Genomic DNA, 20443 nt, shown 5'->3' with positions numbered 1-20443 from the left:
TAAAATGTTGGTAAGAAGGATCGGCGGCGGCGTGCTTTTGTGACGGAAAACAAGGGCGTTTCTCTTGTATCAAATGGCCTAAAAAACGATCATGGTGAGGGAGGCCATTGTGTTTCGGTTAGGATTATTATCGTCGGTTCTTTTTTGCCACCACACGATTTCATCCAAGTGCCACTCGGTGATCATAACAAGTCTATTTTGACGTGGTCTGCACACTTTGCTATGCGTAAATCAAAATATATGTTTACCAGTTCTTGGCATTCTACAATCTTAATGAACGGGCGCGGCAACACGCGCCTACATGATCTCGCAATACATTTCAAGCAGTATATAGTACATACAAGAACACAAAACAACCACCAGTATGAAAGGTAGCATTACATCTTCAAGCAAGCCGCGCGCGCCGCTTAAGCAGACGACGGCTTAGCAACCACATGCAGCGCCGTCTTGAGTCGCACAGATATCCCAAACAGCTCGCTCAAGTCCAGCTTTGACACTGCCCCGCCGGCCGCCGCCGGCAGCTCCCAGTCGAAATGGTACAGCAGGCCCGCCAGCGCCAGCTCCATGGACGGCACGGCGAACCCGACCCCGGGGCACCCCCTCCTCCCGGCGCCGAACGGCACGGCCCTGAAGTCGTCATGGCCCGCCCCATACTCCGCCGGGTCGTCCACGAACCGCTCCGGCACGAACTCCTCGGCGCGCTCCCACGTCGCCGGGTCCCGGCCGATGGCCCAGGCGTTGATCACCACGCGCGTCCGTGCCGGGACGCGGTAGCCCAGCAGCTCCGTGTCCTCCATCGTCTCCCGGGGCAAGAGGAGCGGCAGGGGCGCGTGCAGCCGGAGCGTCTCCCTGATCACGGCCCTCAGGTAGCGCAGCGTGCCGAGGTGATCCTCGGTGACGCCGCTGCCGCCATTGACGGCCGCGCGGATCTCGTCCTGGAGCTTCTGCATTACGCGCGGGTGGTTGATGAGCTCCGCCATGGTCCACTCCATTGTCGTGTAGGTTGTGTCTGTCGCGGCGGCGAACATATCCTGTGTAGTCATGCATACCCAACAGTGTCAGGTTGTAGTACTTCTGCAGATTTATATGTCAGATTTGCTAGCTATTCCTCCAATGAAATTCAGTTTAGTTGCACATAAGCGAGCTCAAAGTCGCCAAACTATTATTTTACTTTCAGCCGTTAATTCTACTCGAGCAATGCTACATCTATGTAATGGTTTATGTAAATTTGCGAACTATCTAACGTGGGAGTATTATTTTTGTCGTACCCAAATTTAGTTCGGCATAGGGTCACCAACTTGACATTTTGGGTAAAATGCTTCGATCCTGAGTAGCTGTTTGGAGCAGAGAGAATAGACGCAGGAGACCAAACAAGACGTAACTGTCTGCGGAGTGCCGACTACTAGTCGTAAGTGCTAAGCACTATTGACGTATTAGAAGGGAAAATGACGCCAAAAGCTGTAGGGTAGTCGATTGATAAGCAGTATTGGCGTCGTACGGCAACGACAAGCATGCAGCCTCTTCCCCTCGTCACCCATCGTCGACGGTGGAAGTGGAAGGGAAGATGATGAGGGTCAGCGCTCCCTGTAGCTCTCAACAGTTTGCACATCAATCGACTTGTATTTGGATGTGAGCTAATTAATCGGCAGACCCAGTTTTGTCTACGTCCAGTGTCGAGCTGATCGCTGCAAACTTACTGTATATTTTGAACTACCAAAACGTCATATGGATATGGTTAGGAACGGAGGGGGTACACCCTTCGTTCATAAATACAAGATGTTCAAACTTTTTCTGAATCAATACATATAGTAACGATTTGGTGCTTTTGTTCACTCATTTGAGTTCATATGTAATATGTAGTAAAATATCTAAAACATCTTATATTATTTGTGAACGCAGGAAGTATGTGTTTGTTGATTACAATAAATCAATAATCCTACACATACGAACGAAGTTATGAACATTTACGTAACTTCCTTCACCAATTTTCTTCGGCTCCCTGAATTTCAGGGGGGTGGGCCCCTCCTCCTCTGCTCTCAATCACAGTTTGTCAGCTGGCTCATTGTTACCTTAACTTAATGTTATTTGTTCGTAAGTGTAGCATTGCTCATTAAGAATAGTGCTCACTAAATGTTAGATCCCGGGCTCCGCCCGCTCCACACCGGATCGAGGGGGAGTACAAAACACCCACTCCATACTCCTCTTGACCTAGACGCAGCTCTCGCTCATCTGTGGGCGGCGCCGCATAACCCTAAATCCAGATCTGAATCCTCCCCTTCCTTCTCTTGGTGGCGGGGAAAAATCGGTGGAGACTGCAGCTCCTTCGCTGAAGTCGTGGCCACTCCTCCTCGCCCACCAGATCCCATGGACAAGACGGAGCAAGGCTACCGCGGCGACTGCCGTGAGGGATTCGGCGCCGGGCGCGCGGACCGCGGTGCGGGCCGATTCGGACGCGGTGGCGGACGTTTCGACCGCGGTGCGGGCAGATTTGACCGCGGCGCGGGCAGGTTCGACCGCGGCGGCGGGCGCTTCTCATGGAGGAGAGATGGCACCAACGACTACACCAACAAATCCGGCGCATCCGACACCTCCGAGGCTTCGCGCTGGGACGCTGCCGCGGCGGCGGCGGAGCGGCAGAGCTCCAGCTCGGGGGGCGTCTGGGTGGCGAAGAACAAGGCCTCGGCGGACTCGGGTGGGGGAAGCAGCGCACATCAGCCCAAGGATCCGGCCACGATGACGGCTGCGCCTTCTGATTCGAGGGCCGTGGCCAAATCTCAGGTGCCTTCCTCCAATTCTGATGATCTTTGCCCCATCTGCAAAATTGCGGGTCACGCTGTTGTGCGATGTTCACTTGCGTTTTGCGAGAGATGCAACAAGTTGGGGCATCTTGCTTCTGTTTGCATAGAATTTTTACCTTGGGAATGCATTGCCCCGATGTGTGTGTTTCAAGCTAGGGGACAGGGGTTCTTCTATATCCATGATTACTGTTCTGCTCAACAAGCTAGGGAGAGGTCGTGTAACGTCATGATCACGGTATTGAAAGGAAATCCCACTGTCAAACAGATGAACGACGTGTTCTTCTTGTACCTAGGCAAAACATGGAGATGCTCTACCAAGTTGGTCGAGCCTAGGGTGTTCTTTCTTAGATTTCCTAACATTAGAGAAGTGGAAAAAGCCTGTTACAGTGATCGCATGACCATGAAACCGTGTAGTACGGTGGTGAAGGTTACCAGATGGGAACATGATGATGGGGCCAAAGGTTTGCTGGAGAAAGCATGGGTCAAAGTGGGTGGAATCCCCACTGACAAAAGATGTGAGACAAATGCTGCTTTTGTGGCTTCTCTGGCCGGAGTTCCGCTTGAGATTGACTTGGCCACTCTGCATCGTCCTGACTCGGTTCGAGTGAAATTGGGCTGTCGTAACATTGATGAGATCATCCCAGTGGCTGAGTCAGTCCTGGGGGATCGTTTCTATGACTTCACTTTTGAAGTGGAACGAGTCCTGGTTCGAAATCCTGACAGAGAGAATATCAGTGTGAAAGCCTCTACTGAACAGGGTGAGCCTTCACCCAAGAAACAAAAAAGAGAGGGACTAAAGGAGGATATGAGGGGCAGCTCCTCTGGTGGTATGCATGATGTGGGAGGGAACAAAACTGTGGGGAAGCAATGTGTTAATGATGCTCTGGAATCGCCTGTCTCAGTGAATTCTGATAGCTCGAACCATGATACTCTTCTAATTCATACCATGGAACAAGAGGCCTTAGCTGCCCATGATAAATCTATTGCTCCATCTCTTTCCCATGATATGTGCAGTCAATCTGCTACTCTTGGTGATGGAAAAAGGAATGTGAGGAAGACCTATGTTGACAGTGTGAAAAACTCAACAAAGTTACTGAGTTGGAGGGCCCTTTTGGCGCTGTTGAGAACGATCCAGTTGAGTACAGCGTGCAATCACCTGATTCTGCTCACGATTGCTATGGTGAGGTGATCCCCACACCTCCCCTCTTACATGAAAACACTCTCAGGTTCAGCACCAGGACCCAGATGACCAATTTGGAGAAGGTGGAGGACAGAGCCAAAGCTGCCAGCAAGAAGAGGGACTTGGAAGGTATCAAAAATTCTAATAATTCTTTTGATATTCTGTCTAATTTTGACTTGATGCTTAGAGCTAGAAATATGCGTGTTATGATTCCTGATTGTGATTTTTCTAAGATTTATATCCTTAGGGAACTAGATCACATTAGAAATAGTGATGTAGAAAAACATACACCTCCTGATGAGGTGATGCTCATCACTAATGGGAAGGGCGAGGATATCCCTATCAATCTGAATTGGGGAGATGAGCAGAACTATGATGTTTTTGATTTCACTGTTGTTGGGTCTAGGAAAAAGAAAAAAAGTGCGTGTAAAATTCAAACATCTATATCCAGGCCCAGGACTAGAAGCCAGAAAGCAGTGGAGCCCACTGTTACTTCTGATAATGGTACTATACCCCCTAGCATTACAACTAGGGGGAGGGGAGGGGTAAAAAATCTAAATGAATGGTATTTTTTGGAACTGTAGAGGGGCAGGTAAAAGAGGGATGATCACCTGCTTCTCTGATCTGATTAAAGATCATTCCCTAGATTTCCTTTGTTTACAGGAGACGATGAAGAGAAGATTCTCTCCTAGTTTCTTTAGTAAGATCGATCCTTATGGTACTTTTGACTGGAATTGGATCCCTTCGATTGGCAAGGCTGGGGGTCTCCTCTGTGGGGTCAAGAGAGAAAATCTGGAAGTTGTTTCGTGGTCCTTGGGGAAATTTATCCTTCAAGTTACTATCTTCGATGTTAAAAAATAATGTGTTTGGTCTTTGCTTAATGTGTATGGTGCGGCCCATGATGAGTCCAAAAATGAATTCCTTGAGGAATTGGCCAACTATTGTAGCCACTTATCAATGCCTTACATTGTGGGTGGTGATTTCAACATCCTTAGACATAGTGGGGAGAAAAACAAAAAAATGATGGCCTCCCAGTATGTTGACAGGTTTAATGCTATCATTAATACCTTATGCCTTCGTGAGATCTTTGTGGAAGGGGGATGTTTACCTGGTCCAATAATCAAGTCCACCCCACCCTGGAAAAACTTGACAGGATTCTTATGAGCTATGAATGAGAAGATTTATTTCCCTTAGTTACTGCCAGGAAATTGGTCCGAGATGTATCTGACCATAATCCCCTCCTTATGTCCACAAATAGCTCTCAACCTCAATCTCCTAAGCCTAGAGAGTTCAGATTTGAGATGAGTTGGATGGCCAACGAGGAATTCCTCCCTTTGGTCAAGCAAATCTGGCAGAAGCCAGTCAAGTCCTCGGACCCTATAGATGTCCTAAATATCAAGTTGAAGCAGTTTAAATTTTTTTTTAAAGGTTGGGGTTCTGACAAATTTGGGCACACCAAAAAAAAGAAAAAAATGATCAAGGACGAGCTTGCATGCATAGAAGCTATGGAAGAACAAGGTCCTCTTGATCCCGATACACTTATGAAAAGAGCCTCTCTTAGTGGCGAACTCCAGCAACTCATGGTAAATGAGGAATTATATTGGCTTCAACAATCACACGAAACTTGGCTGTTGAAGGGTGATCAAAACACTGCTTTCTACCATAGGATTGCCAATGGGAAGAAACGTAAAAACACTATTCACTCCTTCTCATGTGGTGACACCATCATTGAGGGGACTGATAACTTGCTTAATCATGCTACACACTACTATAAAGAGCTTTTTGGTCCGGCCCCCGGGAATCTTTTCCACTTAGATCCTGACACTTGGGGTGATGATGAAAAACTCACAGATGAGGATAACGAGATCCTGACTAGACCCTTTAGTGAGGAAGAGGTTAAAAAAGCCCTTTTCTCTATGAATAGCAATAGAGCCCCTGGACCCGATAATATTCTAGCAGAGTTCTATCGATTCTGTTGGGATGTTGTTAAAGATGATATTATGAACTTGTTTAAGGCCTTTCATGAAGGGACACTGGATGTAGAGAGATTGAATTATGGGACTATTACTCTGATCCCTAAAATTAACGGGGCCAAAAAAATCCAAGAGTTTCGACTTATCTGTCTTTTGAGATGCCCTTATAAGTTGATCACTAAGGTTTTAGATAACAGGGCTGTTGTGTTTGCTTACAAACTCATCAGTCGCCACCAAAATGCTTTTATCAAAAAATGTAATATCATGGACGGGATCCTGACATTGCACGAAATTCTACATCACACTCATGTCAAGAAGAAAACAGGAATTGTTCTGAAACTTGACTTTGAGAAAGCATATGATAAGGTTAACTGGGAGTTTTTGCTTGAATGCCACAAGATGAGGGGCTTCAACACAAAATGGTGTGAATGGGTGGAGAAAATTCTTCATAATGGCACAGTTAGTGTCAAAATTAATAACACCACGGGCCCTTACTTCCAAAGTCATAAGGGGGTCCGACAAGGGGACCCCATGTCCCCTTTTCTCTTTAACATTGCTGCTGAGTGTCTTACTAAGATGATACTTAATGCCCAGAAAAACAATTTGTTTAAAGGGCTGGCAGCTGACTTAATTCCTAATGGGGTGGCTGTTCTGCAGTATGCGGATGACACAGTTATCTGCATTGAAGATGACATTGACAAGGCATTCAACCTTAAACTTCTCCTGTACTTGTTCGAGTTGATGTCCGGTCTCAAGATTAATTTCCTTAAGAGCAAGGTGTTGTGTGTGGGGGGGTGGGGCGATTCGACCCTCAAAAAATACGCTGACCTATTCGGCTGTCAAATTGGTCACTTCCCTATGAAATATCTAGGGGTGCCAGTCAGCTACTCCTCTTTGAGAAACTCAGATTGGGAGTTTGTTGCTATTAGATACCTCAAATGTTGTGACTCCTGGATTGGCAATGCTGCCTCATCCGGGGGGAGGCCAACCCTTTTGAATTCTTCCCTGTCCAGTATTGCTTACTACTATATGTCTATGTTTCTCCTCTCCAAATCTTTTATTGAGAGGTTAGACAAGTATCGCCGCAAGTTTTTCTGGTGTGGTGGGATGGGGAAGAAACGATACCACCTGGTCAAATGGACCAGGGTGTGTAGGTCTAAGAGTAAAGGAGGCTTGGGGGTGAAAGACCTCCACAAACAAAATCTATCTCTTCTAGTAAAATGGTGGTGGAAACTTGACACGGGAGAAGGTTTGTGGCAAGAAGTGGTCAAAGCTAAATACCTCAAAAACAGCTCGGTTGCGTCTGTCAAACCCAGATTCGCTGATTCTCCGGTCTGGAAGTCGCTTTTGAAAGTTAAAGACATATACATGGCCGGGAGAAGGATAGTGATCAAATCTGGCAACATAGCTCGTGTGTGGCTGGACCCTATTGGTTCCCACCCTCCTCTCTGTGATCTATATGCAGATCTTTTTAGTGTTGCTAACTTTCCGAATGATACTATAGCCCAATTTAAATCCCGGGCTGGTGGGGGCATGTTCAGACGTAGGCTGAATGCGGATCTGACCCGCCAACTAGAGGGGGTGCAGGGGCTGTTGATAACATTATAAATTATGATGAGGGCGACGGCGTTGAATGGAGTTTTGGTCCCAAAGGTAGATTCACTACCAAGTCAGTTTACTCCTATCTGGAAAAAGATCTTGCTGGTTGTGACTATAGGTAGATTTGGAGGGCCAAATTACCTGTCAAAATACAGATTTTCCTATGGCAACTGTTACAGGACGCTGTTCTAACTAGGGATGTGATGAAACGTTGAAACTGGGCTGGCAACCCTTGTTGCTCGTTCTGCAAATGCAGGGAGACTTACCTGCATCTATTTTTTCTGTGCCCCGTCGCTAGGGTCGCCTGGCGCACAGTTGGTGCAGTGCTGGGTACTGATTTGTGCCCCAACAACCTATGTCAGTTTTACTCTTGGTGTTATGCTTTTCTTCCCCATGGAGAGAAACACTTTACTGTGGGGCTTGCGGCCATCTGCTGGGCCATTTGGAACCGCAGGAATCAAGCTATGTTTGAATTCAAGAAATTGTCATCTCCTTTTGAGATTGTTTTCAATGCTTGTGCGTATCTTTTCTACTGGGCAGGTTTGTTGAAAGGCGAAGAACGAACGGAACTGGAGCAGGGCGCAGCATTGCTGAGGATGAACGCTAAGAAGATGATGAGCCTTTGTGCGTCTGCATACACGGGGACCACCCACGGATGACTCTTGGCAGCGGACCTCTCCTTTTGAAGCTCATTTTCTTAAAGCTGGTCGCGATTGGTGTTAGGCTCTTCGTTATGTTTGTCTTCCTAGTACTGGTGTTTGTTTTCTGCCTCTGCGTAGGCTGTGGTGTGGGCTGTGAGACATTTGTTACTTTTGCGGTGAGTTGCTAGTGCTCCAGGGTTTTCGCCCCGTGGTGGTCGTTTCGATTGCGAGCGACTACAGCGGGTTTCCCTGGAGTGCTTGAGCTCGCTTTTTCCCTTTCCCTGTTTATCTTTTCTTGGAACTCGGTTGTATTTCCGTTATTTCGATAATGAAAAGGGGATTAGCCCGGCTCAAAAAAAATGTTAGATCCCTGAAAACTTCTTTGTCGTTAGTCAGTTAACTTTGCAGCAAGGCCGAAAGTGGGTGTGACGTGAGGAGCGAACGCATCGCCCCTGGCAAGGCTGAGCAAGGAACTTGCGAAAAGTGTTTGTTGATTAATAGAAAACCAGTAATCCTACACCTACGAACGAAGTTACGGAAGTTTATGTAACTTTCCTTCACCAAGTTTCTTGGGCACCCTGAATTTCGGGGGTGGGCCCCTCCTCCCCCTACTCTCAATCACAATTCGCCAACCGGCTCATTATGTAGAACTTAATGTAATTTGTTTGTAGGTGTAGCATTGCTCCTTAAAAATAGTGCCTCCTAAATGTTAGATCCCTAAAACTTGTTTTGCCGTTAGTCAGTTAATTTCGCATCAAGGCCGAGGGTGGGTGTGACTTGAGGAGCGAACCCGTCGACTGTCGCCCCTGGCAAGGCTGAGCAAGGAACTCTCCGAAGAGGTTGAGGGGAGGGCGAGGCGGCAGGCGGATGAAGCGGGGCAAGTCGGCCTTAAGCGGAAGGAAGAAGAACATGCGCCATGATCCTGGCCGTTGGATGCTGATCTGACCCCAGAAAATTGACTACCGCTATACTCCCATACAAAATAGATACAAAATACACGCACGAACAACGTACGTACCAGCATAATGGCCTTGATGCTGACCACGTCGAACCGGACTCCGCCGGCCTCCTCTCCCGTCTCGCTCACGTCCAACAGCACGTCCACGAAGTCCCGCCGATCGTCCTCGCCGCCGCCCACCACCGGCCCGCCGGCCAGACGCCGCTTGCGGTGGTCCGCGATGACCCGCTCGAGCAACCCGTCGAGCGCCTCGAACGTGCGCGTCACCCTGGCATTCAGCCCTGTGAGCGTGTCCACCCATGCCAGCCACGGCACGAACTCCCCCACCGTGGGCGTCCCCAGCAGCTCCTCGAAGTCGTCGAGCACCTTCCTCAGTTTCTCGCCCCCGTCGTCGCCGTCGATCCCGTACTCCCCGTCGCCGAACGCGGCCCGCTTGATGACGGCGTTGGAGTAGGAGGTGAGCATGTCGCTGAGGTTCAGCACGCCCGGCGGGTGAAGCGAGCGGCGGCGGACGGCGTCGAGCAGGGCGGCGACCTCCTGCTCCCGGACGCGGCGGAAGGACAGGATGCGGCGGTGGTTGAGGAGGTGGACGACGCAGACGCGGCGCGCCTGGCGCCAGTACTCGCCGTAGGGCGCCAGCACCATGTCGCGGCCGTAGAGGAGCCGCTCGGCCATGCGTATCTGGGCGCGGCTAGCGAAGGCCAGGTCGCGGGTCTTCATGACCTCCTGCGCCGCGGCGGCCGAGGAGGCCACGACGGTGGGCACGCGGCCGAGGTGCAGGAGCATGACCGGGCCGTGCGCCTCGGCCAGCGACCGGAGCTTCCGATGCGGCAGGGAGCCAAGAAGGGGCAGGTGGCCGAGGACGGGAAACCCGGGCGGCGACGGAGGCAGCCGCCGGCCGCCATCGGTGCACGACGGAGAAAGCTTCTTCCTGGCAGAGAAGAGGAACAAGGAGGAGAAGATTGGCACGAGCACGGCGAGGAGGAGGAGGATTGGCGATGAGCGCAAGAGAGCGGAGAGTGACAAGACGTCCATGCCTCAGCCCGTGTAGTGTAGCGACGCAAGCGCACCTGCACCCTCTCTGCCTCTGATTATGTAGCTGATTTCTATTTTCTGTAGAACCCTCCAAGATACGCTACGTAAGATATATATAGACTGGATCGTCTTCATATGTTCACCTGTACCGCACGCTAAATGCAGCCACGTAAGACGTTGCCGCTGCTGGGCTACGGCAACGCGACATATGGATAGCTTTATGTATCAGGGTGGTGGTCCTTTTGTCATTTGGCACGTGCTGCCGCTGGTGCTGGCAGTGAGGCGTATCATCCCGTAATAGTGCAAATAAAACTGTAATATAGTCATATTATCCACTTATATGAATGGCGTATATATCTTAATTTCCCACCGCAGATTTCAACAAAAGATATGAACACAAACAACAGTGTTGAAACTTGCAAGTGAGCGTGACCTTTCCGGAGGAATGGCAAATTGTCAAACGAACACCAGTACTTCTGCCCCCGTGTGACTGTATCGGCAAAGCTCTTGACCTATACTGCTCACCCCAGCCCAGCAGGATCAAGATCGGCCCTCCTCGGGCTGGAGCGAGAGGGCAGATGACCCTCTCCGACGACATTTAGGCACGCGAGTGAATTTGCGGCCACGTCCGGTGGATCCTTCCGGAGACGCGAGCATGTTCTTCCTCCACAATCGCAGCGTGGATGGCTGAAGTCCGGCTATTCATGTACTCATGCTCCTCGGCATAGTCGTGCCGCTCATAGTGCATATTTCGTGTGTTGTTTGCGTTGTGTTTTCTGTTACCAGGTTTTTCTTTCATATGCTTGGTAAGTGTATCTTTTCATCACGGCCGTGTGTCTTTATTTATAAAATAATGTGAAAGACCATTTCGAGAGAGCCCGAGACCACGCAAACGTGTACACGTCTCAAGTCATTAGTCCAAAGCACACTGTACACGTTCTGTAGCAAAGGATTGCACCGTACACACTGGAAGCAACCAAAACAACTGAGAGTCGTGTTTAGGTTATTAGCTGATTGGACCTAACACAGGCAGGTAAACATACCTCGCATCACACTAGACATGACCACGACCTCCAGAAGTTCAGGAGTACCGCACGCAAAATGCAGCTAAATAAAGACAAGATGTTGCTGCTCGACAATTATTATATATGGATGTTTCATTAGATGGTCATTTCGGCATCTGGCACTTGCACCATCCTGACACTGACGATGACGGTACAAGCTCGTCGGTCCAAACAAAGACCTATTTTTTCTTAAGATACATCTTCTGAATAAACAGTAAATTCAAAAAGTATAAAAAAATGAAAAAAATGATTTTTTATAGATGTTCACGTTCTTGTCGCAAGCATGCTTGACAAATTTAATGTGAAACGTAGCAGCAGTGTTTCTTCGGTGAAAATTGAGGTGACATTTAATCTTCAATTTGTCTTTTTTTTGTGCACAGGCCAAAATGGTTAACCTTTTTACCTCAAAATTTGCAGGTAGCATTTAGATGTGACTAAAATCACATAAATTTTTTATCTTGATTTTTTGACATTTGAAAAATATTTTCAGGCCTGGGAACATGTGCTCCCGAGAGCCGAATTGAATTTCTAGGGATGCCCATGTAGCTTCAGTACCATCTTGCCATGCATCTGCGGAAACTGGAAGAGCTTGGAGCTTGGAGATTATAAACTGGAAGAGCGGGAGACGTGTGCTCATGTTTCACAAGATGACAAGTCTCGTATTGGCACAACATTGTCCATATTAAGCTTGCCATAGGGCTAGTAAAAGGATCACTTGGGGCGTGTTTGATTGTAGTTTGGAACAGTACCTGTATTGCATGTCCGTCTTAACCCAGCCTGGTTGCTGAAATACAGCCTCATATGCAGCAGATGCAACCTATTTGGTTGCCTGCATCGCATCGAGAGGGACTTACCCCTTGCTGTTTGGTTGCCCACATTTGTGCTTAGGATGTGAGCAGACGCAAACTTCAGATGTTTGGTTGCAAACAGCGTTTGTGTTCTGCTCACCCTATTCAAATGTGGTGGCCTTACCACCACATGATCAGCACAACAGCAACATCACAACAGCAAGATCAAACAAAGCAAGCAATGTAATGACAACAAACTTAACACAGCAAACTACTTAACTAGATAGCATAGTCTAGATTAAGAGCAGGGGCATCCTCCTTCCCTGTTGTGCCAGGGTGCTGCACCTGGCCAAAATATAAACATGTTCCCAGCACAAGTCTCGCCACACACCCTAAAAGTTCTCCACTAACACCTGACTTAACTTAACTACATAGCCTGCTCAATGCCATCAAGGCAGTTGTGCCTGCTGCAACGGTACCTGCACATCACCGACGAGTCGTGGTTGTAGATCTGAACCTTCAGTCCCAATCCGGACATGCGCACAACGACGAGGTCGCCGGGGACGATCTTGTGGCGGCGGCAGAAGTAATTCCACCCCCGGCCAAGCACCATCTGGCCCTCGAAGTTCTGGACCTGCACCCAGAACACGCACCTCTTGTTGGCTGAGAGCCTGACCACGCGCGGGAGTCGCTTGATGACCAGCCAGGTGTTCATCACCTCCACGAACTTGGGAGGGACGACGAGCATGGCGAGGTCCTCGCTGTCCTTGATCTGTTCGTAGAATCTCATCGGCTCCCTGGCCCCCTCCTCGTGGCCCTGCCTCGGAGATCGTCCCCTTGAACGAGGCACGCTCATGAAGGCGATCCTGCCAGGTAGGTCCATCGTCCTGAGCCACCTGTTCGTGGGGATGAAATCTTCGGCGCGCTCAGCTCCGGCCACGACCTGAGCTCCTCCACCTGTCACATCCCAGTCAGTCTTCAGTATCTTGTCAAGCAACATGACAAGTATTAGTATCAAACAAAGCAAGCAAGCAAGCAAATGCCACTGATCAGTGGACTTGCCCAACAGCAAGTGCCACTGATCAGTCACTTGCTATTGGGCAAGAGCACTAATCTACTTGCTGTAGTGCAAATGGCACTGATCAATGACATTGATCAATGACTTGCCCAATAGCAAGTGCCATTGATAAGTGACATTTGGCCCAACAGAAAGTGCCATCGATAAGTGGCATTTTCCTAGAAACAAATGGCACTTATCAATGACCCTTGCTGTTGGGCAAGTCACTAATCAGTGGCATCTTCTTTGCTGCAACTGACACTGATCACTACATAATTCTAAACAAGGAAATATCTAAAAATAGCAACAGCAAGTGCCAATAGCACCCATTGTTGGAAATATGCCCTAGAGGCAATAATAAATTAGTTATTATTATTATATTTCATTGTTCATGATAATCGTTTATTATCCATGCTAGAATTGTATTGATAGGAAACTCAGATACATGTGTGGATACATAGACAACACCATGTCCCTAGTAAGCCTCTAGTTGACTAGCTCGTTGATCAATAGATGATTACAGTTTCCTGACCATGGACATTGGATGTCGTTGATAACGGGATCACATCATTAGGAGAATGATGTGATGGACAAGACCCAATCCTAAGCCTAGCACAAAGATCATGTAGTTCGTATGCTAAAGCTTTTCTATTGTCAAGTATCATTTCCTTAGACCATGAGATTGTGCAACTCCCGGATACCGTAGGAGTGCTTTGGGTGTGCCAAACGTCACAACGTAACTGGGTGGCTATAAAAGTTCACTACAGGTATCTCCAAAAGTGTCTGTTGGGTTGGCACGAATCGAGACTGGGATTTGTCACTCCGTGTAAACGGAGAGGTATCTCTGGGCCCACTCGGTAGGACATCATCATAATGCGCACAATGTGACCAAGGAGTTGATCACGGAATGATGTGTTACGGAACGAGTAAAGAGACTTGCCGGTAACGAGATTGAACAAGATATCGGGATACCGACGATCGAATCTCGGGCAAGTATCGTACCGATGGACAAAGAGAATTGTATACGGGATTGATTGAATCCTTGACATCGTGGTTCATCCGATGAGATCATCGTGGAACATGTGGGAGCCAACATGGGTATCCAGATCCCGCTGTTGGTTATTGGCCGAAGAGTTGTCTCGGTCATGTCTGCATGGTTCCCGAACCCGTAGGGTCTACACACTTAAGGTTCGGTGACGCTAGAGTTGTTATGGGAAATAGTATGTGGTTACCGAAGGTTGTTCGGAGTCCCGGATGAGATCCCAGACATGACGAGGAGCTCCGGAATGGTCCGGAGGTGAAGATCGGTATATTGGACGAAGGGTATTGGAGTCCGGAATTGTTCCGGGGGTACCAGGTGATGACCAGCGTGTCCGAAAGGGGTTTCGGAGGCCCCGGCAAGCGTTGGGGGGCCTTATGGGCCAAGGGGAGAGGGCACATCAGCCCACTAAGGGGCTGAGCGCCCCTCCCACCCCATCTCACGTAACCAGGAGAGGTGGGGGCGCCACCCCTAGGGCAGCCGCCCCTCCCGGCTTGGGGGGCAAGTTTCCTAGGGGGTGGGGGCGCCCAAACCCATCTAGGGTTTCCCCTGTGGCCGCCGCCCCTCCCCTAGGGAACCCTAGGGCGCCTCCCCCTCCTCCCTTCCCCCTATATATAGTGAGGGAGAGAGAGGGCAGCCGCAACCCTTCCCCTGGCGCAGCCCTCTTCCTCCTCCAACACCTCATCCTCCTCCGTAGTGCTTGGCGAAGCCCTGCCGGAGAACCACGAGCTCCATCACCACCATGTTGTCGTGCTGTCGGAGTTTTCCCTCAACTTCTCCTCTCCCCTTGCTGGATCAAGAAGGAGGAGACGTCCCCGGGCTGTACGTGTGTTGAACGCGGAGGTGCCGTCCGTTTGGCACTAGGATCATCGGTGATTTGGATCACGACGAGTATGACTCCATCAACCACGTTCACTTGAACGCTTCCGCTTAGCGATCTACAAGGGTATGTAGATGCAATCTCCTTCCCTCATTGCTAGATTACTCCATAGATTGATCTTGGTGATGCGTAGAAAATTTTGAATTTCTGCTACGATCCCCAACAGTGGCATCATGAGCTAGGTCTATGCGTAGTTTCTATGCACGAGTAGAACACAAAGCAGTTGTGGGCGTCGATATTGTCAATTTACTTGCCGTTACTAGTATTATCTTGATTCGGCGGCATCGTGGGATGAAGCGGCCCGGACCGACCTTACACGTACTCTTACGTGAGACTGGTTCCACCGACCGACATGCACTAGTTGCATAAGGTGGCTAGCGGGTGTCTGTCTCTCCCACTTTAGTCGGATCGGATTTGATGAAAAGGGTCCTTATGAAGGGTAAATAGAAATTGGCATATCACGTTGTGGTTTTCGCGTAGGTAAGAAACGTTCTTGCTAGAAACCTATAGCAACCACGTAAAAACTTGCAACAATAATTAGAGGATGTCTAACTTGTTTTTGCAGCATATGCCTTGTGATGTGATATGGCCAAAAGGATGTGATGAATGATATATGTGATGTATGAGATTGATCATGTTCTTGTAATAGGAATCATGACTTGCATGTCGATTAGTATGACAACCGGCAGGAGCCATAGGAGTTGTCTTGATTTATTTATGACCTGTGCGTCAACATAAACGTCATGTAATTACTTTACTTTATTGCTAAAGCGTTAGCCATAGTAGTAGAAGTAATAGATGACGAGACAACTTCAAGAAGACACGATGATGGAGATCATGGTGTCATGCCGGTGACAACGATGATCATGGAGCCCCGAAGATGGAGATCAAAAGGAGCAAAATGATATTAGTCATATCATGTCACTATTTGATTGCATGTGATGTTTATCATGTTTTACATCTCATTTGCTTAGAACGACGGTAGCTTAAATAAGATGATCCCTCACTAAAATTTCAAGAAAAGTGTTCCCCCTAACCGTGCACCGTTGCGAAGGTTCGTTGTTTTGAAGCACCACGTGATGATCGGGTGTGATAGATTCTAACGTTTGAATACAACGGGTGTTGATGAGCCTAGCATGTACAGACATGGCCTCGGGACACATGCGAAACACTTAGGTTGACTTGACGAGCCTAACATGTACAGACATGGCCTCGGAACACGGAAGACCGAAAGGTCGAACATGAGTCGTATAGAAGATAAGATCAACATGAGATGTTCACCGTTGATGACTAGTCCGTCTCACGTGATGATCGGACACGGCCTAGTCGATTCGGATCATGTTTCACTTAGATGACTAGAGGGATGTCTATCTGAGTGAGAGTTCATTAAATAATTTGATTAGATGAACTCAATTATCATGAACATAGTCTAAATTGTCTTTACAAATATGTTGTAGATAAATAGCTCACGTTGTAGCTCCCTGTTTCAATACGTTCCTAGAGAAAGATTAAGTTGAAAGATATTGTAAGCAATGATGCGGACTGGGTCCGTAGTCCGAGGAGTGTCCTCACTGCTACACAGAAGGCTTACGTCTTTGATGCACCGCTCGATGTGCAAACCCCTACAACGTCGTCTGTGGATGTTGTGAACACCTGACAGACACATCATGATGACTACTTGATAGTTTAGTGCACCATACTTTACGGCTTAGAATCAGGATTACAATGACGTTTTGAATGCCATAGAACATATGAGATGTTCCAAGAGCTGAAATTGGGATTTCAGGCTCATGCCCGTGTTGAGAGGCGTGAGACCTCTGACAAGTTTTTTTGCCAACAAGATGGAGGAGAATAGCTCAGCTAGTAAGCATGTGCTCAGAATGTCTGGGTGCTACAATCACTTAAATCAGGTGGGAGTTAAACTTCCAGATAAGATAGTGATTGATAGAGTTCTCTAGCCACTATCACTAAGCTACTAGATCTTCGTGATGAACTATGACATGCAAGGGATGGAGTTGATCCCGGAGATGTTCGCGGTGCTTAAGACCGCAAAAGGTAGAAATCAAGAAGGAGCATCAAGTGTTGATGGTTTAACAAGACTACTGGTTTCAAGAAGGGCAAGGGCTAGAAGGGAAACTTCATGGATGGCAAACCAGTTGCCGCTCCAGTGAAGGAACCCAAGGTTGAACCCAAACCCAAGACTAAGTGCTTCTATTGTAAGGGGAACGGTCACTAGTAGCGGGATTACCCCAAATACATGGTAGATAAGAAGGCTGGCAACTTCAACAAAGTATATACGTGTTATTAATGTGTACCTCACTAGTACTCCTGGTAGCACCTGGGTATTGGATACTGGTTCGGTTGCTATTATTGGTGACTTGAAGCAAAAGCTACGGACTAAACAGAGACTGGCTAAGGGCGAGGTGATGATGTGTGTTGAAAGTGTTTCCAAAGTTGATGAGATCACCATCGCACGCTCCATCTGCCTTCGGGATTAGTATTGAACCTAGATAAATGTTATCAGGTGTCTACGTTGAGTATGAATATGATTAGATCATGTTCATTGCAATACGGTCATTCATTTAAGTTAGAGAATAATGGTTATTCTATTTACATGAATGATACCTTTCATGGTCATGCACCCTATGTGAATGGTTCATTGAATCTCGGTCGTGGTAATACACATGTTCATGCCAAAAGATGTAGAGTTAATAATGATAGTACAACTTTCTCATGGCACTGTCGCTTAGGTCATATTGGCATAAGATGCATGAAGAAACTCCATGTTGATGGATGTTTGGAGTCACTTGATTTTGAATCACTTGACACATGCGAGCCATGCCTCATGGGCAGTGTCGGGGATATACCCCGCGGCATAAACCGGACGGAAGTATAACCCGGCCGGACTTGGCGGTTTACTTGAGACCCGGCTAAGACTTGACGATTCACTGGTGACCCGTTTGGACCTGGCGGTTTACGATTCATTGGTAATCCGGCAGGCGGGTCAGAGGAGCGACAAGACTCGGTGGCCCAACGGGCGGTTCATGAAGGCCGGTTCATACTATGGTGGGCCGGTTTAAGAGGAAAGGCATGAGGAATATTTACCTTACAAGGAGTTAAGACCAGGACTTGTATCCGGTTTGTATTAGAGATAGACTAGTCCTAATCCTAATAGGACTCCACATGTAAACCGCCCCTTCAACATATATAAGGAGGGGCAGGGCTCCCCAAAGAGGGACGAGCAAGAAGAAACAATCTTAGGGCTAGACACAAAGAGGAGAGCCGGTTTACGGCGACTCCCTCGTGATGATAATGAGACCTAGCCTCAAACAGCATGTAGGGCTATTACCGGATGATGTTTCCCGGGGCCCGAAGCCTAAATCCTTGTCTTGCGTGTTGATCCGCCCTGCGTCTCTTGTCCCACTCAACCCCTCTCAAGTTACCACATAGATGCGTTGGCCTCGCGACTAAGTCCTGACACTAAGTCATGAAACATCCACTCATGGCACAAACCCTAGCTTCAACATGCAACACGAAACAAGGACATGATCCTAACATGAGCATGCCATCAGTCAACATGATTCTAGCATTCATCACTCAACATGAACATGATTCTAGCATGAACACAGCTACTAGCATGTAGCACAAATGTAGCATGTAGTAGCACTCGCCCTGGCATGAACATGAATCTAGCATTAACATGAATCTAGCATGTAACACAGCTACTAGCATTCTAGCATGAACACAAGCAGTAGCACACGCATTGTACAAAACAAGAACAAATCAGTCCGATTGGATTTGATTGGGATCGCATCCAATCGGATCTGCTAGAATCCTATCAATCCTAGCACATGCCTAAGAAATTAATAGCTAATCTACATCTAGGAGCAAGATTGTTGGGGATTTGGCTCACTGGAGCATGCGTAGCCGCGGCGAACCGAGGCCGGGGTGAAAACCCCGACAGGAACGATAGAGGTGGCGGAGCAGAGGACGAGCCGGCCCCGGCGACGGCCTGCGGCATCGGCCCCGTGCTGAACGCCACGCCGGAGGTCGAGAAGGATGGTCCGCCGACCGGACAAAACCCTCGGATGGGGGTCAAGAAAACCCGCGAGGCCAATGGTGTCCCAACAAGGGGCAGCTCCGTCGACGGCGCCGGCGCCGAGCCCAGGACCATGAGGTCTGGAATCGGCGGCGGAGCAGGAGCGCCCGGCACCGCATTGGCCGGCGTCGGCGCTCATGGAGGCTGGCAGCAGATGGGGGATGGCGCCCACAGCGCCGAGGCCAGGTCACGGCCCGAGTTCTGGAGCCTGGCCAGCCAGCGCTCCTGGATGCTGGAGATGCGCTGGTCGACCGGGGTCAGAGGGCGGCGCGGCGGTGCGCGTGGCGAAGCCATCGAAGCAGAGGAGAGGAGAGGAAGGGGCGGTGAGGGAGAGAGAGGGAGCGGTGGGAACAGTGCGCCTGAGCGGTGACAGGAGAGTGGGGGCGAGTAATGAGACGTCGCCTCCGTCTCCCGCGTTGCCCAAGGCGTGCAATTGCCCCGCACGCGCGGCCGCGCCCAGCCAGGCTCACGAGAAACTGCCGATTCAGCAGTTCCCGCCGGGCCAGGCTGCGGGCTGCTTTGAGGTTCATGCGGGCCTCAAACCACATGCAGCCCAGCCAACCAAACAGGCCGCGCACATCCCGCGCGGGCCTGGTTGGGCTGCATGCGGGCAACCAAACACGCCCTTGAGGCATTGATAAGTTGCAAGAATTGCAGAGTGCCCACTAACAATACTAGCATACAAATAATATACTAGTACCTCCGTCCTAATTTATAAGTTTCATTTGTATTTTATACCAAAATTTGACTATACATTTAACTAACAAAACATTAATGCATATTATAAAAAATTATATGGATAGATTCGTATTTGAACGGAGTTTTCAATTATATTAATTTTTATGACATGCACTAATATTTTATTAGTTAAATTTAAAGTCAAATTTTGGCACAGAATACAAAGGGACTAATAAACCAGGACGAAGGTAGTAGCAATTTGGTGCACAGTCTAGTGTTCTATACTACATAGACTTAACCGCAACACTTGGCAGAAATCTGTAAGACCGAAGGGTGAATTTGGTTGCCCACATCGAGCTCAATCAGTCCCGCGCGATGCAGCATCTTTTCGGACTTCAGTTGTTTGGTTTCTTGCATATCTTAAAGCACCCATGGGCTGGCCGATTGGAAACGGCCGAATCGGCAGTTTCTTGAGAGCCAGGCCCGAGCGATGCTTCAGAGGCGTACGCGGGTGGCTCTATGGAAACGTGGCTGCAGTTAATCCCTCGTCCTCAATCCTATCAATCCCCTCTCTCTCTCTCTTCCCTCTGCTCCAGTCGATCCCGTCGGCTGCGGTGCCGCCCTCGTCCGCGGGGTCGCCGGCGTTGTTGATCA

The 20443-nt window shown here is 48.8% G+C and overlaps 1 protein-coding gene across 1 annotated transcript; it reads right to left on the bottom strand.

The window, feature by feature from the left end:
• Positions 1-223: 223 nt before the first annotated feature.
• LOC125543347 (cytochrome P450 736A117) lies at positions 224-10276 on the bottom strand. Its single transcript, XM_048706662.2, has 2 exons — positions 9210-10276; positions 224-1031 (listed from the first exon to the last, which is right to left on the bottom strand). The coding sequence occupies exons 1-2, from the start codon at positions 10182-10184 to the stop codon at positions 408-410; spliced, it is 1599 nt and encodes a 532-aa protein (XP_048562619.1). The 5' UTR covers positions 10185-10276; the 3' UTR covers positions 224-407.
• Between the last annotated feature and the right edge of the window lie 10167 nt (positions 10277-20443).

The sequence above is a fragment of the Triticum urartu genome, chromosome 3A (assembly GCF_056163025.1).
Source record: "Triticum urartu cultivar PI428250 chromosome 3A, HENAU_Tu73, whole genome shotgun sequence".
Classification (NCBI taxonomy): domain Eukaryota; kingdom Viridiplantae; phylum Streptophyta; class Magnoliopsida; order Poales; family Poaceae; genus Triticum; species Triticum urartu.
Note: the sequence above shows the minus strand (reverse complement) of the source record. Positions and strands in the feature narration are given on the sequence as shown.

What these genes read in the sequence shown, in the direction of transcription:
- LOC125543347 (XM_048706662.2), bottom strand. Translation starts at nt 10,184, where the DNA reads ATGGACGTCTTGTCACTCTCCGCTCTCTTGCGCTCATCGCCAATCCTC. An exon ending in GCATCAAGGCCATTATGCTG is followed by an intron (nt 1,032 to 9,209) that starts GTACGTACGTTG and finishes ATGACTACACAG; the next exon opens with GATATGTTCGCCGCCGCGAC.